At 31.2% G+C, this 15,324-nt stretch overlaps 1 protein-coding gene across 1 annotated transcript; it reads left to right on the forward strand.

Moving 5' to 3' along the window:
• The first annotated feature begins 373 nt into the window (after positions 1–373).
• Positions 374–14,341, forward strand: LOC125057997. Its single transcript, XM_047661988.1, has 15 exons — positions 374–563; positions 642–696; positions 1,054–1,195; positions 1,396–1,636; positions 1,999–2,163; positions 2,659–2,801; positions 3,798–4,012; positions 4,909–4,988; positions 5,572–5,795; positions 8,634–8,853; positions 10,392–10,515; positions 11,462–11,606; positions 13,405–13,541; positions 13,914–14,079; positions 14,193–14,341. Exons 1-14 carry the CDS (start codon positions 435–437, stop codon positions 14,021–14,023), a joined length of 2,130 nt encoding a protein of 709 aa, XP_047517944.1. The 5' UTR covers positions 374–434; the 3' UTR covers positions 14,024–14,079; positions 14,193–14,341.
• Positions 14,342–15,324: the final 983 nt, after the last annotated feature.

Genomic DNA, 15,324 nt, shown 5'->3' on the forward strand with positions numbered 1-15,324 from the left:
TGATAAAACAATTGAATAATCTGTTAATACAAAATTACACTTTTTTGTAAAAAAAAGGATAACTTATCTTTTACCAATTTCGGAAAATACGTGTTGTGTTAAACGCCATCTAGCACCACATGGGAAGCCGTGTAATGGCAGCTTTCATCTTTGCAAAAAATTAACGGTTTAATTAGCAGAACTTAAAATAAATATTATGTAAGATACAATTAATAATGTAATCGTTATTATTATTAATATTTTGAAGAATTTATTATTAATGAATAAGTCAGTTCTCCTAATTTTTTGACAGATGGCACAATGACATTAGCATTATGATGATGTTTACATCGTTTAATTTTAAACATTCAAATTTGTCCAGTAAAATTCAGTTTGAATTAAGAATTTATTTGTATTAACTAATAGTTTAAAAACAGAATTCTTTCGTTAACATAATGGATTGTTTTTCTATTTCTAAACAGCCGGAAGAATGTTCTAAAATGTGTATTCAAACACAGATAAGCCCTAGTTATGTATCAATTTACACAAAAAGTAGCAATGATGTTGTAATGGTATACGCTAATGTAAGGTTTTGTTTATTTAATTCTTGAAGCTAAGAATATATTTCAGATTCCGATAATAAGCAAAACTTATTTTTTTAGGCTAAACAAAACGTGTCCTCAGATATTAACAAAAATAGTTACAAAAACAAAGAAGGTGAGTAAAAATACTCGTCACCATATCTTAGCCATTACTTTAAGCTAACCGTATTTTACTTTATATTTTCTCTGAAGTCTTAGAAATTACACACTTCATTAATGGTGAGACAAGTAATGTGTAGGCCGTGGTATCACATATAATACATTGTTGATTTGAATTATATTATAGAAATAAATATAATTTCATATAGTAATATTTTTGTTATTTGTGAGCAAGGTCACTATTCTCTACTATTGTTAGCATTTAAGCCTGATAATCAGGATAATTTGAAAAATACTGAGTCATTATAAGTACTTCCTAATTAATTCTGAAATAAATAAACATACATGAAAATAAGGGCTCAAATTATTTCAGATGAGTTGGATCTAACTGGCTCTCCATTAAAACTAGATTTGAGTTTACACACAACATTAGATGACACAATGTTTTCTGAAGAATCACAACTGTGGAGAAAAGAAGAGTTACTTCATGCACCAATTGATTTAGAAAGTGCAAGGTATATTTTAGGAATCAAATTTTATCCAAATTGAAAATTATTTTTATAGATATAACAAATAAATACATAATATTTTAAATTACTACTCTACTAAGGAAAGATAAAATATTACAATAAGAATCATCTTACAATCCTTCTTGTGTTATCAATTTGCATAAAAAAAACTATCAAAATAAATTTTTGAATTTCAAATTTTGCAGAGATTTAGCAAACTCTTATACACAAACTCAAGCAACCTTATCCAAAGAAGAATCAGTACCTCAGTGGATTCTGTGCAATCCAAATTCTGATGGCAAACCCTTATTACTAACTATACAGTCAAACAAAGATGAATTTGCTAGAGGTATAGTCAATTATGAAGGCTGTTATGCACTGGAAGAAGTAGATGTGGATAATCTTATAAAGGGTTTTGCTGATCAGGAACATATTGATGAAGATTTAGTAAGTTATTTCTATATTCTGCATTAAGGTACCCTTGTCTCAATTTTTGTTCAACCCCTTATAATACTTCCAGTTTTGGAACTATAAGATCTTCAGAAATCCTTGAGAGCTTTTCAGACCATAGTTCTTTGCCCCAGCAAGAATCTTTTGAGTTTTAAACTCTCGACTAATATTTATATTTTTGTTTTTTTCTTTGCTGTGAATTTTAATTGTCTTCAAATAATTTATGTTCTTTGGCTTGGATAAAATTCAATTATAAACACATATTCTGATACATACATATTAAAACTGCAAATTTTTAAAACCTGTATACCACAAAATCTTAGCAGAGGTTATTTCATGCTGAAATGTAACAATTTCAGGTGAATGTACTTGTGGACTGCAAGTATGCAGTGGCTGGTACGTCCTATAATGGTCTTAATATAGATGAACAACTCAACACACCACACGGAGGTCAAACAGAATTGCATTGTGAATGGAATGCTAAGACATTACTTACACCATTTATTAGCTGTAAAATTAATCTAGTAAGTATTCTGTATATTTTTTCAATATGTGGTACATACAGTGTTTTGCTAATTGTGGGTAAAATTTGCTTAATGATCAACATGGAATCAGTTCTAAAATTACTGTGTCTGGTTCACTTATGGCTTAAATGAAACTAAAGCTTATTATTTCAATTTCTAGAAGTTCTTACTTTATAATTTTATACTTAATACTAGTGGACCCGACAGACGTTGTCCTGCTGGATATTTCAAGCAATTAGTAAAGCAAAGTATGAAAGTACCGACTGCAGCGCCATCTGGCGGGCTAATTTGTGAATCTAAACCATTCCCAGATCCCCTTGAACACACACAAAAAATTTCATCAAAATCGGTCCAGTCGTTTGAGAAGTTCAGTGACATACACACTCACAGAAAAATTATATATAAAGATATATACTAATCTTATGGATAAATATTTGGTATATTATGTTTTTGTTTTAGGCTGCCATAATATTTTAATTTTATTAATATTTTCAGGAACAAGAAATAACCGTTGGTCACTTGGCAAGTCCTTGCAATGGAGTGTGGAAGTCTGTCTGTGCATTATACCATATAAATGACCTTCTTGTAGAAATGACAGCATCAGGAGGCAATATCGATCTTGAAAAAGCTGTTATAAGGTTAAGTACCTTGCTACGAACATAGAATGAAAAAAATTATGCTATTTTTGAGATTTGTTAGTAGCAAAGACTGACTTTAATACAGTAACTACATAATTTTAGTTATTGAATTAAAATCAATAAAAGGTTTTCTTTTTTTAATTTGTTAGAAAAGGCTTTCGCAAAATAAACACTAAATTATTTTACATTTAACACATTTGTTAAACAGTTTGCATAAAACAAAACAAAAGCCCTTAATTTTTTAAGAAACATTTAGAGCAGAATATCATCAATACTATAAACTTTGAAATACTTCATTTGCTTGTAATGCATAAATTTACTGAACTGATTTTTTAAATTCTGTGACGCCTCAACACCACAATATGTACCAAACCTAAGATCGTAAACATATGACAATCTATACAAAAAAAATGGGTGCGTGTACTTATGTACGCGCGTAAGAAGTTATACTTCTTTGGCATTATTTAAAATAGTTTTTGATTGCATGCAAATAATTAATTACAATTAAATAATCAAAGACTGAAAAAGGAGTCATTATAGTCAATAAAGTTTAGTTTACATTTGAAAAATTAAATAAATAAATATTTATTATTATTCTCTTACATTAAGTGTAACATAAATAGGTTTAAGTAATTCTATTATTATCCGTGGGCAACTTCATTCTGTTAATTTTGTGTCACAGTGCGCGCGTCGTAAAATTTCACTCTCATCAATTTTTCATAACACGCCTAAAGAAGTATAACTTCAAAAATTTTGCTAAGCGCAAAACTTGAAAACTGCTGGACCAATTAGAGTAGTTTTTTTATTTATTCCTAGAAGTCTGGGGAAGGTTTTTATGAAGAGAAAAACTTAAAACCAGTTTATATGCCGGAAAAGCGAACAGTCTATGGGGTAGCATAGCAAAATGTTCCATTAATAAGTACATAGCTACTAAAAAGGTAAGCTAAGTTTAAATATAATATTAAGTAACGAATATTAATATTGGAATGTTTACAGAAACCTCGTCCCCGGTATGAGACGCTATAACAACGAAAAACGTCTCACAGATCTACTGAAAGAAACAGAAATATATACATATACCGCGGAATGTCCTGCAGGTGGCTGTCTTTGTGTCACAGAAGATACAACTACCCTCAAACAATGTATGAACGATTTGAATAAAAAGGGTTCTAGTAATGACTTCACTTATAAACTGTGGGATGTTTTAAGAGGTTTGTTATTGCTTTATGCTCAATACTATAAATGATAATACATTATCTCTATACTAATTTATCATTATAAAACATTGTATGGATATAACTATGGATATATGACCACAAACTAAATACCTATTTAACAGCGAGTTATGTTAATAATGTCTTAAATTCGGGGTTATATCCGTTTGATAGCTTTATTGTAATTTAATTATTAAGTTACGACTTCTTCAAAAGAAAAAGTCCCCTCGAAAGTTGTATGCTGAGACATTGATAGCTACTTGACTGTGAGGAAGTGGCATGGATCTGGATAGCATTGCGCTTTCTTAAGTTCTCATGTCATTTTATTTATATTCTAATATATAATAACATATTTTATTAAGTGTTTGATTGTCCTCATTCTGAACATTACATGTTTGAGAGCATTAATAAAATACAATAATTTAAATAAGTGGTAAAATTTTGGTTTAATGTAGTGAGTAATAAACATTGACTTTGTGCTTTTGTTGGAGTTTGAATATGTAAGTAATGGCACGCACACTTGTAACGTGTGTAGAAAAAGTTTTTGCTCAAATCGAAAATAATCCATAGGCACACAGCTAGGGTTCGAACCCATGTTCGAGCAACAATAACTAAATTCCCCAACCAAAAATTAGAATATAAATGAAATATCATATCATATAAGTATCTAGTGTGCCTTGAAGGTTTTGCAGGGAAGTTGTATATATTGTATTTTACAATATCTTATGAATTTAATGTAATATCTACGATAATCATGCTTAACACATACAAATTTAGCGCGTTTTTAATCTAAACATATTTCCAACTTTATATACATAAGTTTTGTATTTATTTTAAATTTAATGTGGTAATGGGAAAAAGATATTTGTAATTTTTAAAACTCCTCTTTTCAGAATGTGAGACAGCTGAAGAACTGATAACTCTACTCCTAAAAGCACTTTCCTTTGTTTCAACGGGAAAAATACGTCCATTTGTAAGTGTTTTTTTTTTTTTCAGAAAATATTTTTTTTAATAAAATTTCTATTTAATCTATCTTTTTAGTGATGATTTATGTACCTCTTATTACAATAGTAATAATAATATAATAGAGCTATAACCCACTATGAGTCAAGACCCAATATAATACTACATGTATTTATGTTTCTTTGACGATTTTTAACCAAGTATGCAAATTTTCGTAAGTATGTCCAAAAATTTCTGGGAATCTGAGTCTGACAATCCAACCAGAAATTCCAACTTAGGAAACAGTCCAAGTTCCATCAAAATCGCTTTAATAGTTTTTTGAGATGGCAATCCACTCATTACTAGTACATGTAACTAGATAAATAATTATTCGTAATTTGGAGTTGGTTAAATTTTTCTACTTTACTTTTTACTACTACGCAAAAGAGTTTACTGTATAAGATCTCTGGCGTTGAGTGCCCATGGGCGGCTGTGTCACTTAACATCAGATGAGCCTTCTGCCCGTTAGCTCCCTATTCTATAAAAAAAGGAGTCAACTTTTTATACCTCATTTTTTATTGTATATATTTTACCTTTTTAACCATTACTTTCAGATTGACGTAAACAACACCTCAATACTATCAAAACTTGTCTTAAAATTATCAAGAGGTCACTCTCAAACGTCAAAAGTACTTAAAAATCTCCGCTCAAGTCCCCCTCAAGCGTTATCTTTGGTGGCCCAAGTAGGCTTTGAGAAGACGACATGGGAATATACCAGGATTATGTCGCTTCTAGAACATTCTTTCTTCTTGGCTGGGGTCTGGAATACTGATGCCAGGTAAAAAAGATTTCAATAATTATGACGTCATTCGACTATAAAATACAAATTCCGTGTTCTTCTAACATCTGTCGCGGTATTTGAATTGCTTTTGATGTTACGTTTTGATTTTTTAGAACATAATAATTATTATTATTATTATTATTAGACAATATATATAAAAATGAATTGCTGTTCGATTGTCTCGCTAAAACTCGACAATGGTTGGACCAATTTGGCTAATTATGATCTTGAAATATTTGTGAAAATTCTGGGAAAGTTTAAACGGTGGAAATCGTGAATTATAGGTTAAGAAAAATACTAAAAATTACAATCGAACTTTCCAATAAAGACTGTTCCTAGCTGGGAAATATTTTATGTCTTACGTCTTTTAAGAAAATTGTCATATATAAGATCCCTTCAGAAATTTGTGATTCATAGCTATATAATGTATAATGTAGTATAATGTATCGGACATTAAACTCTTTAGTCTGTTATAAAATTGTATTAAGTTTTGACACAAATATATAGTAGGTGACACGGTATTCGCCGGATCATCTAATAATAAAATTTACTTTAAATATCTAAATGAAACATGACAATACTTCGTCATTATAGTTGGATAGTAATCATCCTGATACTTATTATTAAAAAATAAAAGTATATCATTTTTGTACGCCGGATCTCGTTACGTACAGATTATAGACAATCGATAAATGACGTTTCATTCCTTTATTATAACTATATATACAATTTATCAAAATTATGTTATATCTTATGCGTATTCTTATAAATACATTTATTGGCGCGTTACCCTTAGGGCCAGTTTTTTGATCCGTAGTAAAAAATGGTTTTACCATTTGTTACATTAACTGTAGTTAAATGAATAACCATTGGTAAAATCGTAAATGCGTTTTTCAATGCCTTTTTTAACTATAGTTAAACTTAACAATTTGTCAATTTGTTGCCAGTGCAATGAGCAATGACATCCCAAAAAATGTGGTTCTTTTTTGTGGGGAACATTTATTTTGTATGACAACACTAGACATATTGAGTGAATGAAATCCATTTTTGCCATCTTCATTCGTTATTTGCGCTTTGAAGAGTTTGAAGTGTCAAATTAATCTAAATAACACGATATAAATAAAGTTGTTTTTCTGTGTTTTAATACGGTTTACACCTTTTACGATACTTAAATATATAAATAACGATGTCCGCAAACAGCCAACGGTCAAATAAGTAAGTACAAACATATTTTCGTGTTATTTATTCCGGTTTATCTTGTGTTTCGTAATAGAAAGTAATACATTTATGTTCTGTTAAAGGGACCATACTGCTAACTTCGCCAAAAAAGAAACTGCCAAACTGGTGATGCTTCTCAAGGATTACACAGTCGTAACCTGCAAACAACTGATCACTGCAGCAATCTACAAAAAGATATAGCTTGGAAATCTCTGTGACGTTTTCAACTCAGATGGGTCTAGACACCGAAGTGTTAAATTTAATGAAGGTGTAGGCACATTTTTATATTTATTCTTGTATAGCTGTGTCCTACAACAAAAGGAAAAAATCTTTTGACCCTTTGGAAACAAGGAAGCGGATTATGATCCACACGGATAAAAAAAATTGAGTTTTTGAAACAAAGACAAATAAGACAGGATGATTTGTTCAATTACGCTAAGGAAGAGCATCAAAAACATTTGCTGCACCAATGAGAGGCCCACCAAAAATCCATACTGCATAAAGAGGAGGTGCACCGAAAAGTGATGCAGCAGATGGAAGAAAGGCACAATAAATATATGTAGCAGCAAAAAGAGTTGCATCAAATTGAGGTGAAATGCAAGAAGAAACAATTAGAAAATATTTAATTGCTACTTTAGGGTTTCATGTAAATTTTGTAATGTTTTTTTAATAAAAATGGTTTGTATTTAAGTTATAATTAAACAGTTTATTAATCAAGTCAAATGTTTTATTTATAAATTCTTGTAATAAAGTAGGTAGATGCTAACTCACAAATGTAATAAAAGCCCTAAAGAATATCATAGGTCCCTAACTAATGTGTAGCTGTAGTTTTTAGTATAAGTACATACTTGTGTGTACTTATAATAATTATAAGTTAATATTATTAGTAATATATAAATAATATTAACTCTAATTCATTATGTGTTTTATTGCCTATAATATTAACTTAATTATACACTGCTGCTTATTATACTTAATTATATACTGCTGCGGTTCTGTAGCTAGTAATGAAGCAAAATAGGTTGGTATGAGCTGCTGTCTATATTATATACTCTTGTTCATTGGCAGTTTAAGATCATTCCCAATTTCAGTAACAATCCAGAGCACTGTTCCCTTCGATAGGGGGTAACAGTGACAAAAATCTACATCATCCCAGGTTTCTAATGGCGGATGACATTGCCTAAATATTTTTGGTCACTCATTAACACATTCTCATATAATATTATCGTCTTCTTCATCGTCTCATTAATTAAAGTATCTCAATATGTTTAAATTCATCATTAGATAGTAATAAACGTATTTATCATAGTTTGATTTCTGTGACAAACAGCTGTTACTATATAAATTACCAGCGGCCATCTTTTTAACCCTCCGATACTGAGTAGTTAACTTTTTTGACTAATGATTAGATATTTTACCATTGGATGCTCTTACCACGGATCAAAAAACGCATTTTGCTGATATTTAACGAATAGTAAGGATTTTTAACGAATAGTTGAGTTAACTACGGATCAAAAAACCGGCCCTTAGTGGGTTTTCGCTATTTTCCAAATAATATGGATAGAATTCCAATTTTTGTGTATACTTTACACATATTTTTATAGTATTTTTTTTCAGGTCTAAAGAAACAATAGAACAGATCAATCAAACGATACAAGATATGACTATGGGAGGTGACTTCACGATGAACCCTTTTGAAAATTATGGCACAACCGAAAACTCCATACGACTCGATTCAGAATCCTTCTGTGTTGAAGATAATAACGATTTAACGGTTGATGACTTCGCGTCGTTGAAGAAACATGGTCTTGTGAGTGAGAAGAAAGATGCTAATGAGGTAATTGTTCTTCTTTTGTTTATTGGCTCGGGCAATTTTTGTGCATTGGCCATGAGGTAATTGTTATAGGAAAGATTTTTTTTTAAATCATCAGCCTGAAACTACTGAGCCTTACAAACACGTGTCACCTATAAAAAACTACATTATATCGAGTAAGGGTATATTTATAATAAAATAAAAATAAAAAATCAATTTAGATTTACCATAATTTTGCACATAATATACACATGTATCTTTAGCTATAGCAAACACAGCAATGATTGCGAATTTATCCCTTTAAAAAATTTTCTGTCTCTTTTACTTTCTACGTATTAAAAAGAGACCACCAGCTTCGACCTGCATGGATTTTGCAGCATGAAGCATACAAAGTTGTCTCTTTCGTTATGTACGCATTAAACAGAGACACAAATAGATTTCACATTACGCAGGAAGATTTAAAGTCGAAACTTTACCTTCCGATACGTTTTTGACATACGGAAGCGAGGATTCTTGAGGTTCATGATGGACTCATCTCTCTAGAGTTATCCCGTATCAGAATTTTTTAATAATACATAGTAGAAATACCAGTTGCACTACAAACTTTTGGTTCTGATCTGAGAGTTCTGTATCCGTTTCGTCATCATTTGTTTTTACAATTGCTAGTAGGATATCAGCTTTTGTGCGTAACACACGCCGGCAAATCTTCAGTCAACATGCCAGTTTCTTGAAGATGTTTTCTTTCATCGTACCAGCGAGTGTTACGCACATAGACAGAAAGTCAATTGGTACACAGCCGAGTTTTGGATCTACGACCTTTGGGATGACAGTCTCACACTGAAGCCACTAACTAGCCAACCATAACTGGCCAACACTAGTACATACTAAACAGTCTTATTGAAAAAAAAAAACGACGGCTTGCACTCCGGAAGAAGTGAAAACTTGAATATTAACGTTGTGCATTTTTGATATTTTGGAATGGTTAGGGAATAATTTTGCACGAATTGCTTTAATTATCAGTATAAAAGTACTATAATTTATGTGGTAAAATACAATATTTATTTATTGCGCTATCGTACACAAACATGACAATTTATATTACATTAAATACGCTGCGCCAGCTGTCTACTCTCCATCCGTCTTACGAAACCTACACAAAATAATTCAATTAGGAAAATTCACTATTTTTTATTCGCGTCAGTCTGACCAAATCGTTGATAATAAAGCTTTAGATGTTTCGCAAAATTAAACCTTGATGTATTGACCTAAGGTCCAATTCCACATGCATCAATGTATCTGAGGAAAGACACAAATGAATTAAAACCGTAACTGTATAGCACGAAGGTTCATAATCCTTTAAATAACATCCGTCTTACGAATTTGTCCTCACGCGAGATTAACATTTTTTTCCCATAAGAAGTTTTCACTTCAAAATTATCTATGAATGTGTGATTCGAATTTTAAATCCGCTTTTGTATAGCAGTCATGCCACCGTTGTATAAGAGCCATACTTAGTGCCAAGGCTGGAGAATGAATCTTACCCTGCATGTATATAATTTCAGATACCCTTAATCCCAGATGAAATCGACATTAGTCCCTGGAAAAATCTTTTAATGAGATACTCTCAAGTACATGTTTGTTTGGAGCATTTATTTAGAGCTGAATCCTGTTTGAGAGCTGACTTTGGTAAGAAGTTTTCTTGTTTCACAATAAATCGTCATAGTCGTAGAATAGTGACGGATCTGACAAATAGAAAAACTTTGCAGGGCAGCCATTTTAAAAAAATATAATCATGTTAGTTTTTGACCTATTTTAATTCATATTATGAAAATTGGCATACAAGTAAACAAAAGTTTGTTTTGAATAAAAATAATAACATTAAATTACAGTTTTCTAGAAAAATGTTTCTATCAAATCCGTCACTTTACCGACTGATTAAGTTGAAATTTAAAACACATGAATTTTTTTAATGTAGCCGTAATATTTAGTCAATGTAGTATCCAAATGTGATAAGTGGATTTTGTTTTTTTTTTAAATCCGGCTATTCTACGATCATACGATCATGACGAAATGATTGGACGTTTTTTTTGTCCATATTATTTTGTATGTATTAATTAATATTTAACGTAAACAATTTAATAATATTTAATGTTTAGTATATTATTCAATTATTAATTAATATTAATAAAAATTATTATTATTATTTATTATTTTGTTACATTATTAATTCAATTTAATAACTTGGTATGTTTCATAACCTTTTAACTAAGTAACAATAGGTCTTTGTGAAAAAGCATTGCTAAATTTCTTTGAAAAAATAATTAAAACTCCTTTATTTGTTTAAAAGGTAAATGTCATTATGGTAATTCAAAATTATTGGCTAACTTCACGCATATTCTATTTCTTTTTACTTGTAGATTGTCTTATTCCCATCTCGCTCGCGCACGCTATAATCACACTGACAACTTTGTGTCACGGTGCGCGCGCAATCGTAAAATTTCACTCTCATCAATTTTTCATAACGCGCCTATAGAAGTATAACATCAAAAATTATTTTATGGGACAAAATTTGGTTAGGAGGCATTGGAGGCAAGAAACTTTCTTATACTTACTACTCTTATATATATTTTAGCACAATTAAAGGCCATGGCATCCCGGTTATTGGAGTTGTATGTGTCAGATAAATCTCCGGTGAAATCTGCCGGCCAGCTTATGAATGATCCAGTGGTTAAAATAAACGTGCCCATAGCTAATAACATCGTGCAAGACCATTTGAAGTAAGTACTGTTCATTAATTCAAGTTCATTTTTTAATACACCATTTTTGAATACAGCCATATGTAAACAAGTTGTAAAAACTCACACAATAATTACATAAAAAATAAGTATTTATATATATATATATTGACAAAAATAACATAACACACCCTTGTTAAGTACATCTACATAAAATTAAGTATACACCTTTAAATTTAAGTTATACATTAGTAATTAAATTAAACAAAAACAAATAAAAAATAATACTTAAAATGTTTTATAAACCATGTATATACCCAAAATATATAAATTGAACAATAAACTAAAAATCAAATAGTGTTATGAAAAATAATAAAATAATCAATATAAACTTGCTATATCAGAGAATGCCATCAATACCACATCTAGTAAAAAATCTAATTCGAACATCTGTGTTTTGCTCGGTTGACTAATCAAGTTTATTATGTCTACCCACATTTTTGGTGCTGTTTTGTTTTGTTATTTTATATATGTACCTACATCTGTGCGCTCTAATTTCTAATTTTTAATCTTTGTTTTAAATATTAGAAAATAGATAGAAATAAAGTTATTCTTAACCCAAACTTGCATGCAATTAAGTTCAAACTTGTACGCACAACACTCAAGTCAGGTCATTTGCACGCAAATTGGAAGCGCAAGCGCATGCGCTCGTCTATAGAGTGAAGTGTGCAGGATTACCTTGTAATGAGTGCTAAGTGGGATACAGAGAAAACAATAATATTTATATTCAAGCTGCAAGATGAACAAAATCGTGTTTCCTATTCAAATCACTTGCATGCACACAAGTGTGACGTCATACATGCATGCAAGTACTTGCATCGAAACGCGGCTTTAGGGCGAGACCAACCCTAAGATTCAGAAACCTGACTCGTAGGATCTAAAAACGTATTGGATATTACGTCATACAGAAGTCATACTTAACGCTAAGTCTTAACTTTGAATACCCTACCGTACACCCTTCGAAAGAGTTCGAATCTATTTGTGTCTCTGTTGAATGCATACATAACGAACGAATCAGCTTTATATAGCTTTATTCTAAGCTGATAGTCTCTTTCTAACGCACTAGTAGGAAAAGGGACAGATAATTTCTCACACGTCACAGGTTTTTCATAAATTCCTGCGAATGCACTAAAGCTTAGGTTTCCTAGAAAAGCGGTGCCGTTAACTAACGGCCGTCTTTACTTATTAACATAATGCAAAAAAATAATTAGAAAACCTACTCCGATGTTATTTATATACATCGTATGGGTGACGTCACCCAACGTTACATTTCGGCCGTTAGATGGCAACGCTTCCTAGAAAAGCGGCCTACCTACCTAAGCTTTACAAGTGTTTAGTTTGTTTTTCCTACTATAAGAAAGAACAATTCTATAACTAACTATATTATATAATATATACTAGCAGACTCGGCCAAGGGTTGTTGTGGCTAAGTTTTTGTTATATTAAATATTAGTAAACTATTCATTTGACGACTCATTGGTCTAGTGGTTACTACCCCTGACTGCGAATCCATGGGTCCCGGGTTCGATCCCCGGCTGAGACGAACATCGATGTGATGAGCATTTGGTGTTGTGCTTGGGTCTTGGGTGTTTAAATATGTATTTATATGTCTATCTATAATATGTATGTATATCCGTTGCCTAGTACCCATAACTCAAGCTTCACCAGCTTAGCATGGGACTAGGTCAATTGGTGTGAATTGTCAAAAAAAAAAAAAATTCAAGGGAAACTTATATATGTTAAGATATTAGAGATAAAGACCTCAATAAAATACTTTCAGAAAATCTGCGAGCTGGTATCGTTTAGAGCTGAGCAAAACCGAACGCGCTATTAAACAAGGACTCAAAAGGGATTGCAGATATGTCTACGTGTTTTCACAATTGCCCGTCTTCCCTCCAACGGTATGGAACAATATTGGTAAGTTAAAGAAACATAGAATACATTCATATTCAAATTAGCGCATAAATAATAGGTTGTTTGCTTAAAAACAATTTTTAAGAGGTTTTAAAATTCATAGTAAAGCGATTCAAAAACTGGCGTTCAAAATAGTTTAGGAATAAATAAGCGAACTTTGACTCACATTCTTTTCGGGCGTTTTACTTATAAAACTTTCCTCTATCTATCTATTTAGCCTGGGCGCGGATTTTTTCACAGCCAGTAAAATTTCATACAATCACATTCGTCGATCACATTCGTGATTGATACTAATAATTCATAAATTCCAATAACTTTTAATCCCTACAATTAAAAATATAGATGCAATAAAAAAATGTTTTTATTTTTTTTCAGATCCTCCATGTGAAGAGGTCGTTGAAGCAACCACTCTAGGAGAAATAAAATATCATTGTACTAAATACACATTTTTATCAAACACAGTTAATAGAAATATTGTTTTGTGATTTGTAAATTAGTTGTTATAAGTTTGTATAAAAATAAGTATTTATCAAACTACATTTTTTTTTATAGAACGGGGGGCAAACGAGCAGGAGGCTCACCTGATGTTAAGTGATACCACCGCCCATGGACACTCTCAATGCCAGAGGGCTCGCGAGTGCGTTGCCGGCCTTAAAATTTGATCTAAAAATATTTACTACGCTGGATGCCGTTTCAAAACCATTATTAACATATTTTTTATAAAGTATTGTATCAACTAATGTAAAGTTTTGTTAAATGCAATGTACAAAAAGCTATGTTAAGGAGTTATAAGTTAAAATTTACCTAAAATTATGTACATATTTAAAACATAAATGTTATTAAAAACCTGAATTATTTTATATTCCTAGATAAATTCCAGACTAACTCATTCGAAATCCCTCACCGATTTACAAATATTCAGTTCATACAACCATCACCCACAGATAATATAATTTTTAAAAATTCATATATTTTCTATACGTATATTTAAAAGATGGGCTTCCCTCCAAGTTCCACATATTTCTTTTAGAAGAATCTTGAGATCAATCACGAAGCGAACATAATTTATTTATTATTTTATTTTATACGCCCCCTATTTTCGGGTAGCCTAAAAATGGGTGTCATCGCAGCCCATGGACACCCATTTTGATGGATGCATTGTCGGCCTTTGAGGGAGGAGTATGCTCTTTTTTATAAGATACTAGCAAACTCGGCGAACTCCGTTTCGCCACCAGATGGCTTCGTTTTATATAACATTTCGTTTGGTGATCCCGCTTTTCTGTTGAAATTTTTCCCGAATTTGCTATAAACCTCACGGAGCCCGAGACCTTTCCAACGAATGCAAAACCGTGGAAATCGGTTCGTGCGTTCTGGAGTTATAGCGTCAGGAAGGAAAACCCGACTTATTTTTATATAGTAGATAATGATTAAATAAAGTAAAATTTTAGATAAATAATATTTATATTACCGCCACCTTACAACTATTAATTTAAATTTACTTTTACTCTCATATAATTTCTACATTGGCCGATAGATGTCGCTTACACGCTTAAACCGAATACCATTTTTCAACCTCAAGGAAAGTATTCCTTATACAACTAGAAAATTTGTTCCTTATAGAATAAATTGATAAAATTTCCTTTTAATTAAATTATAAATATAAAAGTTGCGACCATTTAAATATGATTTAACACTATCTTTTATTATATAATATATACGTACTGTTGTTGACATTTCTTATTATATTCTTGTATTTGATGCTAGATGTCGCTAGATAAATTTACAG

This window comes from Pieris napi, chromosome 17 (genome assembly GCF_905475465.1).
Source record: "Pieris napi chromosome 17, ilPieNapi1.2, whole genome shotgun sequence".
Classification (NCBI taxonomy): Eukaryota; Metazoa; Arthropoda; class Insecta; order Lepidoptera; family Pieridae; genus Pieris; species Pieris napi.